Source organism: Eubalaena glacialis, chromosome 17 (genome assembly GCF_028564815.1).
Source record: "Eubalaena glacialis isolate mEubGla1 chromosome 17, mEubGla1.1.hap2.+ XY, whole genome shotgun sequence".
Classification (NCBI taxonomy): Eukaryota; Metazoa; Chordata; class Mammalia; order Artiodactyla; family Balaenidae; genus Eubalaena; species Eubalaena glacialis.
In genome coordinates this window covers 88,858,774-88,873,206 of record NC_083732.1, presented here as the reverse complement: position 1 = coordinate 88,873,206, position 14,433 = coordinate 88,858,774, and the positions used below count along the sequence as shown (strand labels likewise).

Below are 14,433 nucleotides of genomic sequence, written 5' to 3'. Positions count from 1 at the left end.
AGTGACGGAGGGGGGCGGGGCGGGGGCGAGGCGGGGCTCTGCCCGTCAGGGCCGCGCACCGCCTCGCCGCGCTTCTCCGGTCGTCGTGGAAACCAGCGGTTGGGCGGGTCCTCGTTGCGTCTCTCTGTTGCCGTGACAACTCCCAACAACCCTGGTTTCCCTGATCCCGCCGCTGGTCTCCGGGGCTCAGCGGTGCTGCGCCCCCCACGCCCGGACGCCCCCAACCCGGGATCCACCGCTTTTCGAAACCATCGCACGCTTTCGTCCAGCAACATTTCCAGACCTGGCGCGGTGGCAGAACACCCTCACTGCAAAGCATTGATATTATTTAACCAGTCAGATGACCCTCTGGAAGGCCCCTCTTGCCGAGCCCACTCAACTTGCCCAGTGCTAGTAGCCTATTCCCCGAGGCTGTTGAAGGCAATTACGGGCAAGTGTTGTAGTTTCAAAGCTGTAATCTCCCTGAAGCAATGGAGAACAGCTGGGGCAAATAACAGACTAACCAAAAAGCTTAAAAGGAAGAACTGGGGAATACATTGTCCACAGGGGCGTTGAAAAGCCCTACAAATTTCCGGAATACAGATGGTCAAAAACATAAGTAGGGCTGTGCATATACTCATGAAAGACCTGAAAAAGCCCTAAGTGCTCACTTCTGGCTGACCTTGAGTCTCTGTGCACAGGTGAAGCCTAAAGCAGAGTTGTAAACTGCCTGGCTGAATTCCGAAAGCATGTCCCACATACACACAGAGCCACTTGGGAATGACAGAGATTTATTGGTTCCAGACACTTAAGGAAATTTCTGTCCAATCATTTATCTGACCACTAAGCTAACCAGGTAGAGACTTCAGTGGCTACCCATGACAAATAATAGACTTGACAGAATTAGTTCAGAAAAGCCAATACACAAATACAACTACCATAGCAGCAACAGCAACAAAACCTGGAATCTGATTTCCAGAAATGCCACATTATATCATTTAAAATGTCTAGTTTTCAACAAAAAATTATGAGACATCCAAAGAAACAAGAAGTTCTGGCCTATAAATAGGGAAAAAAAGAACCAATCAATAGAAACTATCCCTGGGGCATCTTAACTATTTAAATATGTCTGGGGGGGATAAATTGGAAGATTGAAATTGACATATACATACTACTATGTATAAAATAGATAATTAATGAGGACTGAGGACCTACTGTATAGCACAGGGAACTCTACTCAATACTCTGTAATGACCTATATGGGAAAAGAATCTAAAAAAGAGTGGATATGTGGATATGTATAACTGATTCACTTTGCTGTGCAGCAGAAACTAACACAATATTGTAAATCAACTATACTCCAATAAAAATTTAAAAGTAATAAAAAATTTTAATAAAAAACTAAATTAAATTTTAAAATATGTTCAAAGAGCTAAAGGAAACCATTATGTCTAAAGAACTAGAGGAAAGTATGAGAATAATATCTCATCAAATAGAGACTGTCAGTAAAAAAAAATTATAAACAGAATCCAAATGGAAATTATGGAGTTGAAATGTACAATAATGGAATTGAAAATTTTTACTTATGGGGTTCTACTGCAGATTTGAGCAGGTAGAAGAAGGAATTAGCAAACCTGTAGTTAGGTCAGTTGAGATTGTCTGGTCTGCAAAACAGAAAAAAAAAAATAGAGAGAGAGAAAAATTAACAGAGCCTCAGAGACCTGTGGGACACCATTAAGCATACCAACCTATACATAATTCTCAGGAGCAGAGGAGAAAGAGGGGCAAAAAGAATATTTGAAGAAATTGTGACTGAAAACTTTCCAAATTTGATGAAAAACATGGATCTACACATCCAGGAAGTTAAAAAACTCCAAGCAGGATGAAGTAAAAGAGGTCCACACCTGTACACATTATACATTGTTGAAAAGCAAAGAAAAGGAATCTTGAAAGCAGCAAGAGAGAAGTGACTCATCACATATAAGTGGTCCTCAATAAAATTAACAGAAGATTTCATACCAGAAACCATGGAGGCCAGAAGGCAGTGGTATGACATATTCCAAGTGCCGAAAGAATAAACTTGCCAACCAAGAATTCTATATCTGGCAAAATCATCTCTCAAAACAAGGGGGCAGGGACTTCCTTGGTGGTGCAGTGGTTAAGAATCTGCCTGCCAATCCAGGGGACATGGGTTCAAGCCCTGGTCCAGGAAGATCCCACTTGCCACGAGGCGACTAAGCCCATGCGCCACAACTAAGATCTCATAAGCTGTGTGGTGAGGCCAAAAAAAAAAAAAATCTATGGGTATAGACACAGAATATATGAGGTGGAATATGTGGCAATAAATAAAGAAGGGGGAAACAGCTATACAGGAGCAACATCTTTTAATACAGTTAAAATTGATGTAATGTTAATCTAAATCAGATTGTTACAAATTAAGATGTCAGTTGTAATCCCAAGGGTAACCACTAAGAAAATAACTCAAAAAATATAGTCAAAGAAATAACAAAGGAATTAAAGTTGTACACTGGAAAATAACACACACACACACACACACACACACACACACAAAGACAATAATGAAGAAATTGGGGGGAAAAAAGACATAAGACACATAGAGAGCAAATATCAAGAGAGCAGATATAAATTGTACTGTATCATTAATTACATTAAATGTAAATGGATTAAAGTCTCCAGTTAAAGGGCAGAGATTGGCACAGTGGATTTTTCTTTTTAAAGTCATGATCCAACTATATAATGCCTATAAGAAACACACTTTATATTCAAAGACACAAATAGAAAGTAAAATTTGGAAAAAAGGACACCACACCAACAGTAACCAAAACAGAGCTGGAGGGGCTATACTAATATCAGACAATATAAACTTTATGACAAATGTTTATATTAGAGTTAAAGAAGGACATTTTATAATGAAAAAAGGATCAATTCATCAAGAAGAAATGACAGCTATAAAGATATATTTGCCTAACAGAGCCCCAAAATACATGAAGCAAAACTGGACAGAATTGAAAGGAGAAATAGAAAATTTAACATAACAGTTGGAGACTTCAGTACCCCACTTTCAGTAATGGATAGAACAGCTAGACAGAATATCAGCAGGGAAAGAGAAGACTTGAACAACACAATAAGCCAACTAGACGTAATGGGCAGCAATGAAACACTCCAACAACAGAAGAGTACATATTCTTCCCAAGTGCACATGGAATATTCTTCAGGATAGATCATATGTTAGGCAATAAAACAAGTCTCAATAAATTTAAGAGTAGTAAAAGCATACAAAGTATGTTTTCTGACTACAACAGAATGAAATTAGAAATCAATAACAGAAGGAGAGTAGGGAAATTCATAAGTATGTGAAAATTAAATGACATACTCCTAAATAAACAATTAGTCAAAGAAGAAATAACAGGGAGGGACTTCCCTGGTGGCTCAGTGGTTTAGAATCTGCCTGCCAACGCAGAGGACACGGGTTTGATCCCTGGCCCGGGAAGATCCCACATGCTGCAGAGCAACTAAGCCCGTGAGCCACAACTACTGAGCCTGCGCTCTAGAGCCCGTGGGTCACAACTACTGAAGCCCACGTGCCTAGAGCCTGTGCTCTGCAACAAGAAAAGCCAAGGCGATAAGAAGCCGCGCACTGCAATGAAGAGTAGCCCCTGCTCACAACAACTAGAGAAAAGCCCGTGTGCAGCAACGAAGACCCAACACAGCCAAAAGTAAAAATTAAATTAAAAAAAAAAGAAATCACTGGGAAAATTAGAAAATACTCTGAGATGAATAAAAACAAAAACACAACATACTAAAGCTTAGCACCATCAAGAGAGCTGCTAAGAGGGAAATTTAGAGCTTTAAAAAAATAATAAGATCTTAAATAAATAACCTAACATTCTAACTTTAAAAACTACAAAAAGTAGACAATCTAAACCCAAAGTAAGCAGAAGGAAGGAAATAATAAAGATTAGAGCAGAAACAATTGAAATAGAGAATAGAAAAACAACAGAGAAAATAAACTAAAAGCTGATTCTTTAAAAAGATCAACAAAAATGACACACCTGTAGCTTGACTCACTACGATAAAAAGAGAAGACTCAAATTGCTAAAATTAGAAATGAAAAAAGTGACATTACTACCAACCTTACTGAAATAAAAATGATTATAAGGGAACACCATAAATAATTTATGCCCCCAAATTAGATGACCTATATGAAATGGCCAGATTCCTAGAAAGACACAAACTGCCAGAACTGACTCAAGAAGAAGTAGAAAATCTAAATAGACCGATAACAAGTAAAGAAACTGAACTAGTAATTAAATAACAACAACAACAACAACAAAAACTTCCCAGAAAGAAAAGCCCAGGATGAGATGGCTTCACTGGCGAATTCTACCAAAATTAAGGAAGACTTAACTCCAATACTTCACAAACTCTTCCAAAAAATAGAAGATGAGGGAATATTTCCCAGCTCATTATTTGAGATCAGTATTACCCTGACACTAAAACTAGACAAAATATCATAAGAAAGAAAGCTACAGGCCAATATCCTATATGAATATAGATACAAAAATCCTCAACAAAATATTAGCAAACTCAACCCAATGCTTGAAAAATGCAGTACATCTTTTTCCCAGTGGGATTATCTCAGTAATGTAAAGATAAATCAATGCAAACATCAATCAATGTATAAAAAAACACTCAATATAACACATAATAGTAATAAAGGGAAAAGGACCACATTTTATCATTACAATAGACACAGAAAAAGCTTTTGAAAAAAAACCCAACACATTTTCATGATAAAAACCTCAAAAAAACAGGAATACAGGGCAACTTCCTCAACCTGATAAAGGACATCTATGAAAACCTCATGGCTAATATACTCAATGGTGCAAGACTGAAAGCTTTCCTAGTAAGATTAAAAGGAAGAGAAGGATGTTGGTTCTTGCCACTTCTATTCAGCATTATATAGGAGGGTCTATCCAGGGCAATTAGGCAGGAATATGAAATAAAAAGTATCTAAATTTGAAAGGAAGAAATGAAATTATATTTGCAGATAACATGAATTACATACAATTGACCCATGAACAACATGGGTTTGAACTGCGCAGGTCCACTTATACTCAGATTTTTTTGCTAAATACACACTACAGTACTACACCACCTGCAGTTGGTTGAATCTGAGGATTTGGAACTGCAGATACGGAGGGCTGACTGTAGTGTTATAGGTGGATTTTCAACTTTGCAGAGGGTCGGCGCCCCTAACCCCTGCATTGTTCAAGGGTCAACTGTGAAATCCTAAGGAACACACAAACTATTGATATTAGAGGTAATGGATGAGTTCATCAAGTCTGATTGAAGATCAATATACAGAAATCAGTTGTGTTTCTATACACCAGCAATGAACAAACTGAAAATGAAATTAAGAAACTAATTATATTTACAATAGCATCAAAAAATTAAATACTTAGGGGACTTCCCTGGTGGCGCAGTGGTTAAGAATCCGCCTGCCAATGCAGGGGACATGGGTTCGATGCCTGGTCTGGGAAGATCCCACACGCTGCGGAGCAACTAAGCCCGCAAGCCACAACTACTATTTCACAGCTGACCCTTGAACAACGCAGGGGTTAGGGGCGCCCGACCCTCTGCAAAGTTGAAAATCCACCTATAACTCTACAGTCAGCCCTCTGTATCTGCAGTTCCGCGTGCTGCAACTACTGAACCCTGTGCGCCTAGAGCCCGTGCTCCACAACAAGAGAAGCCACCGCAATGAGCAGCCCACGCACCACAACAAAGAGTAGCCCCCGCTCACCACAACTAGAGAAAGCCTGCGTGCAGCAACGAAGACCCCATGCAGCCAAAAATAAATTAAAAGAAAAAATTAAATACTTAAGAATAAATTTAACAACCTTTGTACACTGAAAATTATAAAACATTACTGAAAGAAATTAAAGAAGACCTAAATAAATGTAAGGACATCCTGTGTTCACAGGTTGGAAGTCTTAATATTGCTAACATGTTAATACTTCCCGTACTGAGTAGAGTGATGAAATCTTGCACCCGCCCCTCTGTCTTGCATGGGACACAAATGATCCCTTTGCCCAGTATATCCTGCCCATTAGTCACTTAGTAGCCATCTGGGTTATCAGATCAACTGTGGAGGCATCACAGTGTCTAAGTGACCCTTTTATTTTATTTATTTGTTTTTTCATATCTTTATTGGAGTATAATTGCTTTACAATGTCGTGTCAGTTTCTGCTGTATAACAAAGTGAATCAGCTCTATGCACACATATATCCCCGTATCCCTTCCCCCTTGCATCACCCTCCCACACTCCCTATCCCACCCCTCTAGGTGGTCACACAGCACGGAGCTGATCTCCCTGTGCAATGCGGCTGCTTACCACTAGCTAGCTGTTTTACATTTAGTGACCCTTATTTTACTTAAGAATGGCTTCAAAGTGCAAGAGTAGGGATGCTTGTGATTCAGGTACACCAAAGAGAAGCCTTTAAGTGAAATGAAGTGCTTCCTTTAAGCGAAAAGGTGAAAGTCCTCAACTTAATAAGGAAAGGAAAAAAATTGTATGCTGAGGTTGCTAAGATCTACGCTAGGAACCAATCTTCTATCCGTGAAACTGTGAAGGAAAAAGAAATTCGTGCTAGTTTTGCTGGTGCACCTCAAAAACTGCAAAAGTTATGGCCGCAGTGCATGATAAGAATTTGGTTAAAATGGAAAAAGCATTAAGTTTGTGGGTGGAAGACACGAACAAATAGGATTCAGTACTATCCAGGGTTTCAGGCATCCCCTGGGAGTCTTGGAACACAAGCCCCGAAGGTAAGGGGTACTACTGTACTGCATGAATCCATTCATTTGAAAGTCCAGATTTGGCAAATCTATAGCGGCAGAAAGTAGGTTAACGGTGCCAGGGGCTGGAAGGGGAGGGGCAAGTGGGGTACAGGGTTCCTTCTGGGGGGCAATAAAAATGTTCTGAAGAACAAGGCAGAAGTTGGCCAGGCAGGCCTTGGAGACCAAGGTAAGGAGGTTTGATTTTATCCTGGAGGCGATAGGCATCCCCTGAAGAGAGACAAGGTGGACCGCAGTTCCAGGATTGGGTGAGGGCACCAGGGGAGGAGATGCACGCGGGGTGGGAGGTGTTCAGGTTGGGAAGAGATGACTTAAAGGTGACCATGGCACATCCAAGAGGCCGAGGTGACAGGACGTGGCCTCAGGACAGAGGCCTAGAGGAAAGACAGGATCTAAGTGCAGGCATGAGGGCAGCTGGAGCCTGCGGGGTTGGCTCACAGGGAAAGGCCCCCAGGGCAGCCCTGGAGCCCCACCTTGAAGCCCGAGGTGGGATGGGGTGACTTGGCAAAGGGTCTGAGAGAAGCACAGAGGAAACCTGGGACAGCCAGCCAATTGCAGGAGGACGTCTGCAGAGGGTCTGGTCGTGAGGAAGCTGCTGGGTGTCCTGAGGTGGGTCCTGCCTGGCTCAGGACCTCCCCAGTCTTGCACCCTAAACTCCCGGGCCCTCACCCCATACCATAAGACAGGAGCCCCTGTGGAAGCCAAAAGGTCTGCCCCCTGGGCTTCCTTCTGGACCTCCAGAAGGGCTCCCTCTGATTCTTTCCTTCTTTCATTCAAGAAATATGTATGAATATTCCACCACGTCCCTGGCTCTGTGCTGGAAAAGAGGCAGGAAGAAAGACAAAGCCTGTGCCATAGAGCTGCTCTTCTGGGGCATGGGAGGCAAGCGACCAAGGAATGAGCACTTACTACCAACACAATAGACACACACACTTCTAGATGCACCCGGCTGCTCACCGCCTGAGAGCCCCATGTGAGCTGGGCTCAGCAATAGTCCCTCTTGCATGAACTAGACTGAGGTGTCAGAAAACTCCAATAACAACGACTTAAACACAGTAGAAGTTTGTTTCTTTCTTGCAAATGAAGCCCAGTTTAGCAACCCTGGGTGACGGCTAACCCCAGTTTAGCAAGGGCTTTGGAGGGTCAGGGAGCCCCTCCTCATCTCCACCCCTAGCCTGGGCTGGAGCTCACGTCCCAGACGTGATTCTGGTTCCACGTGGCCCCAGGCAGGAGAGAGAAGTGGCTCAGAGGGCCATCCTCTGTTTGAAGTCTCTGCATGGAATTCACCCTTGAAGCTTCTGCTCAGGTCCTGTGGGCCACAGCAGTCACACGACCACACCAACCTGCACAGAGTCTGGCAGTGTGCCTGTGCTCATGTCAAAAGTAGGGTGCCATGACTAAGGAGAAGGGACATGGGGGCCAGCAGCAAGCACCCTCAGAGTAAAGCCTGCGGGGCCTTATACTCATCCCCTGTACGTCTCATCTGTATCTTTACAGCCTGACGTTTCCTTTCGTTTTAAAATGTATTGCACAAGCGACATCTATGAAAATCAGAGCAGAAATTCTGCTTCCCCAACATATCAGCTTCAAAACTCCCATGGCTCCCCTCCACCTCTTGTGTATGGGTAAGCTCAAAACAACTGATGATCGGATAGCTTTTGTCCCCACTTGTATGTTTCATGATGTAAGGTATTTTCATGATTTGCATTTTAAGTGGCTGCCTAAGTCCAGTTAAAAATGACTGATTGGCGCCAAAGTGCAGGTAAAATGTGTGGAAGGGATTTTGTATTAGACGCCAGTCCACAAAGACAGAGACAACAGGAGACCACAGCAGAGCAGAGATCTCTATGCGCCTTGGAAGACGGGAAGCCCACAGGCAGGCGGTGCCTGCCTTATCAGGGGAGACTTCCGAGAGAGGCCAGTCTGGAGGCACTTCTGGGGGTGCAGGGTGTGGGGCTGCAAGTCCTCCTCTAGCCTCAAAATGCCTAGAAGACAAGCAGACCAAAGACAGGCTGCTAGTCACAGTGGGCCTCCAGCACCCTTGCCCCACCTCATCCCTAACACTCTAGACACAGAGCACACGTGCCCTTCAGCAGTGAGAAGCCCCAAAGTGAACCCCTCCAGGTGCTGCCCCCCACTGTGGAGTCAGGGACCCCCAGCTGTTGAGGGGAGCCCCCCAGGAAGATGAGCCCCACCACAGAGGCGGGCCTGGGCGGGGGCCGGGGGCAAAGCTTCCTGCCTGAGACTTTCCGGCCACCCCGTCCCGGGACGCGGTCCCGAAGGGAGGGAGGCTGGTCCTGAGCTGATGCTCCAGGCACTGCATCTCTCTCTCCCTTCCAACTCTGAGACCTGCAGGAGGTGGTACCGGTCTCGCTGCCCTGTGGGGCGCTGGCAGGGCCACCTTGGCCCTCCCGTGAGGTCTCTTAGCCACATGTGGCCGTGGTGTCACCAGAGGGCTACACTTTGCTTTTCTCCCCTCCCGAATGGACACTGGACACCCCAGTCCCTTTCAGGGGTCTTGGTACAACCAGTGACCTCTCTGTGTACCAGCCCATCAGTGCCCCCCCCCACCCCCGGGGCTCAGGTGGTCCCTGTTCCGTGGCCTGTCTGCTCTGGTGGTGCTGGGTGGGCACCCGGCCTGGGCTGGTTTGGCCCCCAGGAAGCCAGGCCAGGGGCTCCTCCTGCTCCATCCCAAGCACACACAAGGTTCTGGCCTTGGCTGGGGCGCCATTCTCCTCCTCTGGAGAGAGTCAGCTCCAGCTCCTTTGACCTCTTAGCTCCAGCGCTGAAGACTGTGCTGTGTGGTCTCTGGGTGTCTCAGCTCCTGTCAGGCCCCCCAGCCCTGCCTGTTGTGTTTCCTCTCGCACAGCACTGGACCATGACACGCAGAGACCTCCAAGGCTGGGAGAGTGCACTTGGGGCTGCGGCCAGGTCTGCCTGTGCCACTTCCACACCCCGAGCATCCATCCAAGGACCTCTTCCCAAGGCTGATGCAGCTGGGGCCCTCCCTCCTGCCATCAGTAAGTGGACCAGAAGGGGCTGAGCAGGGTGTCTAATCCTGCAGGCAGAGCCTCTTGCTGCAGGCCCCGGGGCCCCACGTACACAGCAGATAATGTGACCAGGAGCCCGAAGGGCAGCTAAACAGAACTGTTTATTTCCCAGGAAAGAAAGAACGTGGGACGCGTGGGGGATTCCCACCTGCCTTCATCACTTCCAAAAGAGTACATTCCAGAAGAGCAGCCAGCAGGGATAGAGGCCCAGCGCCAGCAGCGGGAAGAGCAGGGCACCGTAGGTGTGGTGTTCCAGCACGCCCTGAGCCAGCGCGGCCAGGAAGAGCCGCCAGCCCTCGGCCAGGGAAAGCGGGGCCTCCTGCAGCTGCTGCCACAGGAACAGGCCGCCCAGGAGTGTAGCTGCTGGGCTTGTCAGCACCAGCAAGGCAGCACAGAGTGGCCTGGGTAGAGAAGCAAGGTCAAGGGGGCCTCTGAGGTGGGGGAGGAGGAGGACTAACGCGTGAGGGGGAGTCTGTGGCGAGGGGCAGAGGCCCTGGAGGGGGTGGGCACGTCACGGCGGGCTTTGTGGTGGGGACTGACCAGCACATACCGGGGCCCGGAGGGCTTGGCGAGTGCAGCGCCGGGCACCATGGTGGCAGCCAGCAGAAAGCCCAGGGAGAAGTTGGTGAGGGTGATGCAGGCCAGCTGTAGTGCCAGGTAGATCAGGGCCACCAGCTTCAGCGCCATCCAGCTCCTGTCCGGGGCCTGTGTGCTCACCACCCTGCAAGGCAAGGGGCTCAGGGGCAGCCGCCTGCGTGTCCAGGGTGCACCCTGCCCGTGCCCATCCAGCCCAGCTCCTCACCAGTGGGTGCTGTGTGGAAGGGCCAGGCCAGCTGCATAGACGGCCAGCAGCGTCAGCACCACGGCCTCCGCCTCAGCCACGGGGAAGTGCTGGGCAGCCACGTGTTGACCCAGCACTGGGAGGACGTAGAGGGCCAGGCCCACAGCCTGGGAGATCAGCAAGGGTGCCACGAGCGAGGCCAGCCCCACGCGCTGCAGGGCACACGGGCACTTGGAGACAGATCCCGGGCCAGGGGCGTCCCAGGGATCCTCACCATCCCTCCAGCAGCTGAGACTGAGCGGCAGCAGTAACCACCCCCCGGGGCCGCAACAGCAAGAGTGGGGGCCCGTCACCTGTGTCGCAGGGAGGGGAGGACTGGACCCAGAGGTCCCCCCAGCCTGCTCAGGACCCACTCCAGCCTCATGCAGCTGCATCCACAGTTCCAGAGCGTGGCTGAGTCAAGGACCCTGATGAGGGGTGTGACGGGCTCTGCCCAGTGGGGGACCCAGGGCTCACTCCCACTCCCCCGCCCCGAGGTTGGAGAGCTCTCCCCAGCCTAGAGTGGGGGGACCTGAGGCTGGCCACAAACGGACAGCGGGCAGCAGAGGATATCTTGAGACCGAGGACCAGGAGCAAAAAGCCGGCGGCAGGCATGTAGAGGCCGATGGAGACGAAACGGGAGAGCGCAGGGAGCAGGTAGAAGAAGAAGGACTGGTGCAGGCGCTCCAGGAGGTGGTTGAGTTTGCGGAACATGCCCTCCAGAGCCCTGCCGGGCGTGGGCTGGGGTCACGGCTGGCCAGACACCCCCAGGCACCCACTACCCCACCCCGAGTATGCAAAGGGGAGACCAGAAGGCACTTACTTGCCTACTGCCACTAGGTCATACTTATACTGGCGGAAGCTATTGATGCCGCGCAGCGTTAGGGCCTCCACGCGGTAGCGCAGGAAGAGGCCGTGGGCGCCGTGGGGGTGGCCAGAGGCCTGCTGCAGAGCCATGAGCAGCAGCGTTTGCACGGCCTGCGGCGGCCCGTCCACTGCCGGCCAGTCCTGGGGCTGCAGCTTAGAGAGTTTGAGACACGGTCAGACGAACCCTGCACACAGGCCCCGTGCTCCCCAGGCAGGTGGCCCTACCTTGCCCTGCAGCGTGCACAGGAGCCCCCCTTTCTGGCAGAAGGTCTGGAAGAGGTTGAGCAGGTCCAGGTTGGGCAGCTGTCCGTTGAGTCCCTCCACAGCCACGTCGAGGCTAGTGACCACATCACTGCTCAGCTCCAGGGCCACGGCTGCCTGGATGGCCCCAGCCCGGCCCTGCAGAGGGGATGACTGCATACCTGTAGAAGCAGGTGAATCAACTGCCAATACGGGGCTGCTGAGGACAGTGGCCCTGTGGGGGCCAGGGCAGGGCAAGAACACCCACCAGTGACATTGATGTCGTGGTAGGCTTCAAGCCAAGCCTCAGAGCCCAGAAGGTCGTGTTCTGTCACCAGGAAGATGATGTCTTTGGCCCAGTAAATCTGCCCTAAAGGCCAAAAGCAGGGTCAGCAAGGCCTGAGGCGGTGGCCAAACCCTCCCTTGCCAGCAGTAGCCCCTGAGCCTCACCCCGGAAGTGGGCAGCAAGTGCCAGCATCAGCCCCACAGCCTGGCTGTTGGTAGACTCAGGGCCACAGGGCACGGTGAGCACCAGGGACTCAGTGCTGGCAGCGCGCGGTGCCCGAAGGATGCCGTACACGTTGATGCCCGACACCATCTGCATGCGGTATTGGGGAAGCCTCAGCACGGCCCCACTCTAGATGGCTGAAACCCCTCCCCTTTAGCCCTAGAACGCCCACCAGTGACTTCTCTGGCCCCAAGACATCCCCCCGCCCCCAATGAGCTTCCTGGCCCCAAGGCCACCCCCTTAAAGTGCTTTTTGGTCGCAGGCACACCCCCCTCCCACCCTCCTAACCCCCCCCCACCCCAGCCCCAGTACATAGCGCTCCTGAGTCTCATCTGGAAAGGGCAGTTTCCGGGAGAAACTCTGTGTGTAGACCTCCAGCCCCACTGACCGCATCGTCCGCTCCAGCCAAGCCACTGGCAGGGCCCTGGAAACACAAAGAGAGCTTCTGAGCAGAGCTCTCTGGCCTTGACTGGCATTGCTTCCCCCATACCCACGGCTCTGTCGCTCACCCCGACTTCCTGCGGTGGGCAGCGAAGTCCCGGGCAAAGTTTCGGGCACGGTCCCCGCCCGCAAACTGCTCCTCCACCATGGTGGAGCCCATGGCGTTCTCCGACATGTAAGTGCGCTGGGTCAGCGGCGGGAAAGCCAGCGCCAGGAACCAGGCGATGCCCGCCACGTAGCTCAGCACGCTGCGGGGAGAGGGACGGAGGGACCACCGGAGCGTTAGCGGGCCCTGGCACCCCGGCCCGCAGCCTCTACCTCTGCACTGGGGGTGGAGGGGGCATGTCTGCGGGCGGACTCTGGGACCTGGACCCAGAGTCCCGGTACTCGGGACGCCGTACGGCAGAGTTGAGCCCCAGGCCTGAGGCCCCGAGTGATGCCGGAGGAGACCGGCACGCGCTGCCGGAGGGGGGGGCCCCGCCCCCGCCCCCGGGCCCCGCCCTCACCAGAGCGGCGCGTTGAGGCGCAGCACGAGGCGGGCAAGCGCGCGCCGGCGCACCGGGTCCGACAGGAGGCCCATCCCAGGGCCGGGCGGCTCCGGGACCGCGCTCCCGCTGTCAGGTACGGCCGCCGGCCGGGCACGCCTCTCCTGTCAGACCCGGGGCTGCACGCCGGCCCCCCACTTCCGGTCCCGACAGCCCTCACGCCGCTGCGCCTGCGCCTGCGCCGTCCCCCAGTCACCCCCCCCCCGCACCGCCGCCGCGCATGCTCAGAGCAGAGCCGCTGTGGAGGGAGCGGGACCCGGGTTTGGGTTTCCCCGCCTGCGGAGGGCGTCCTTCAGGCAGGCCGACGGCATTGTGCAACGCCGGAGGGCAATGAAGACGACGGGCCGCTCGAGAAAGCTCGGCTCGAAGGGGAATCAGAGTAGGATGATGAGTAGGGCAGGTGGGAGGAAATCCGGAAGCGGCGACCAGAGCATAGACGCCGGAAGATTTCCGAAGGTGCTGCCACTGGCGGTGACAGGTCTGAATGCCGTGGTGGGAAGTGAGGGGGCTTCCGTGGACTGAGAGACCAAGGCATTGGCGGACCCTTTCCTATGAGTGTCGGTCACCAAAAACAGCCGAGTGGAATCACAGCGTGTGCCCAGAACCGAGGTCATTGGGGTCACATGACCACAGGGAGGAAGGTGCGTGATACTACTGGCCAAAGGGGTGTCAAAGGAGCTGGGGTGTGTTAAGTAGAAAGTGGGGCGCACCCCTGTCCAGGCCAGGAAGTGCCTGGGATATTGGAGGAGAAGCAGCCCCTGGGTAGGCTGCAGGGGCTCGGGCAGGTCTGAGGGCAGGAGGTGGAAGAAGGGGAGTCTGAAGAGGGAGGGGCAGTGGTGGGGCAGCAGGGAGTGTCTGTGTCTGACTGAGAAAGGATCAGAGCTGAGAAGACTCCAGGCTAGATCATGTGTCTGTTGTACTTTTGGAGCCCAAGGTAAGTAGCAGGACAGGCCCAGGGGATTCCTAGGGGGAAAGAGAGCATTCAGGGACTTCCCTGGTGGCGCAGTGGTTAAGAATCCACCTACCAATGCAGGGGACACGGGTTCGAGCCCTGGTCCGGGAGGATCCCACATGCCGTGGAGCAGCTAAGCCCGTGCGCCACTA

The 14,433-nt window shown here is 51.3% G+C and overlaps 1 protein-coding gene across 1 annotated transcript; it reads right to left on the bottom strand.

Moving 5' to 3' along the window:
- Window positions 1-9,996: 9,996 nt before the first annotated feature.
- GPAA1 (glycosylphosphatidylinositol anchor attachment 1) lies at window positions 9,997-13,481 on the bottom strand. Its single transcript, XM_061171976.1, has 12 exons — window positions 13,291-13,481; window positions 12,853-13,032; window positions 12,656-12,767; window positions 12,286-12,433; window positions 12,104-12,205; window positions 11,821-12,017; window positions 11,552-11,748; window positions 11,302-11,455; window positions 11,043-11,138; window positions 10,711-10,901; window positions 10,459-10,629; window positions 9,997-10,309 (listed from the first exon to the last, which is right to left on the bottom strand). Exons 1-12 carry the CDS (start codon window positions 13,362-13,364, stop codon window positions 10,066-10,068), a joined length of 1,866 nt encoding a protein of 621 aa, XP_061027959.1. The 5' UTR covers window positions 13,365-13,481; the 3' UTR covers window positions 9,997-10,065.
- Window positions 13,482-14,433: the final 952 nt, after the last annotated feature.

Coding starts and splice junctions, on each gene's coding strand:
- GPAA1 (XM_061171976.1), bottom strand. CDS start 13,364: ATGGGCCTCCTGTCGGACCCGGTGCGCCGGCGCGCGCTTGCCCGCCTC. Junction 12,768..12,852: donor GCCCACCGCAGGAAGTCGGG/GTGAGCGACAGA, acceptor TTGTGTTTCCAG/GGCCCTGCCAGTGGCTTGGC. Junction 12,018..12,103: donor CCACGACATCAATGTCACTG/GTGGGTGTTCTT, acceptor CTGCTTCTACAG/GTATGCAGTCATCCCCTCTG.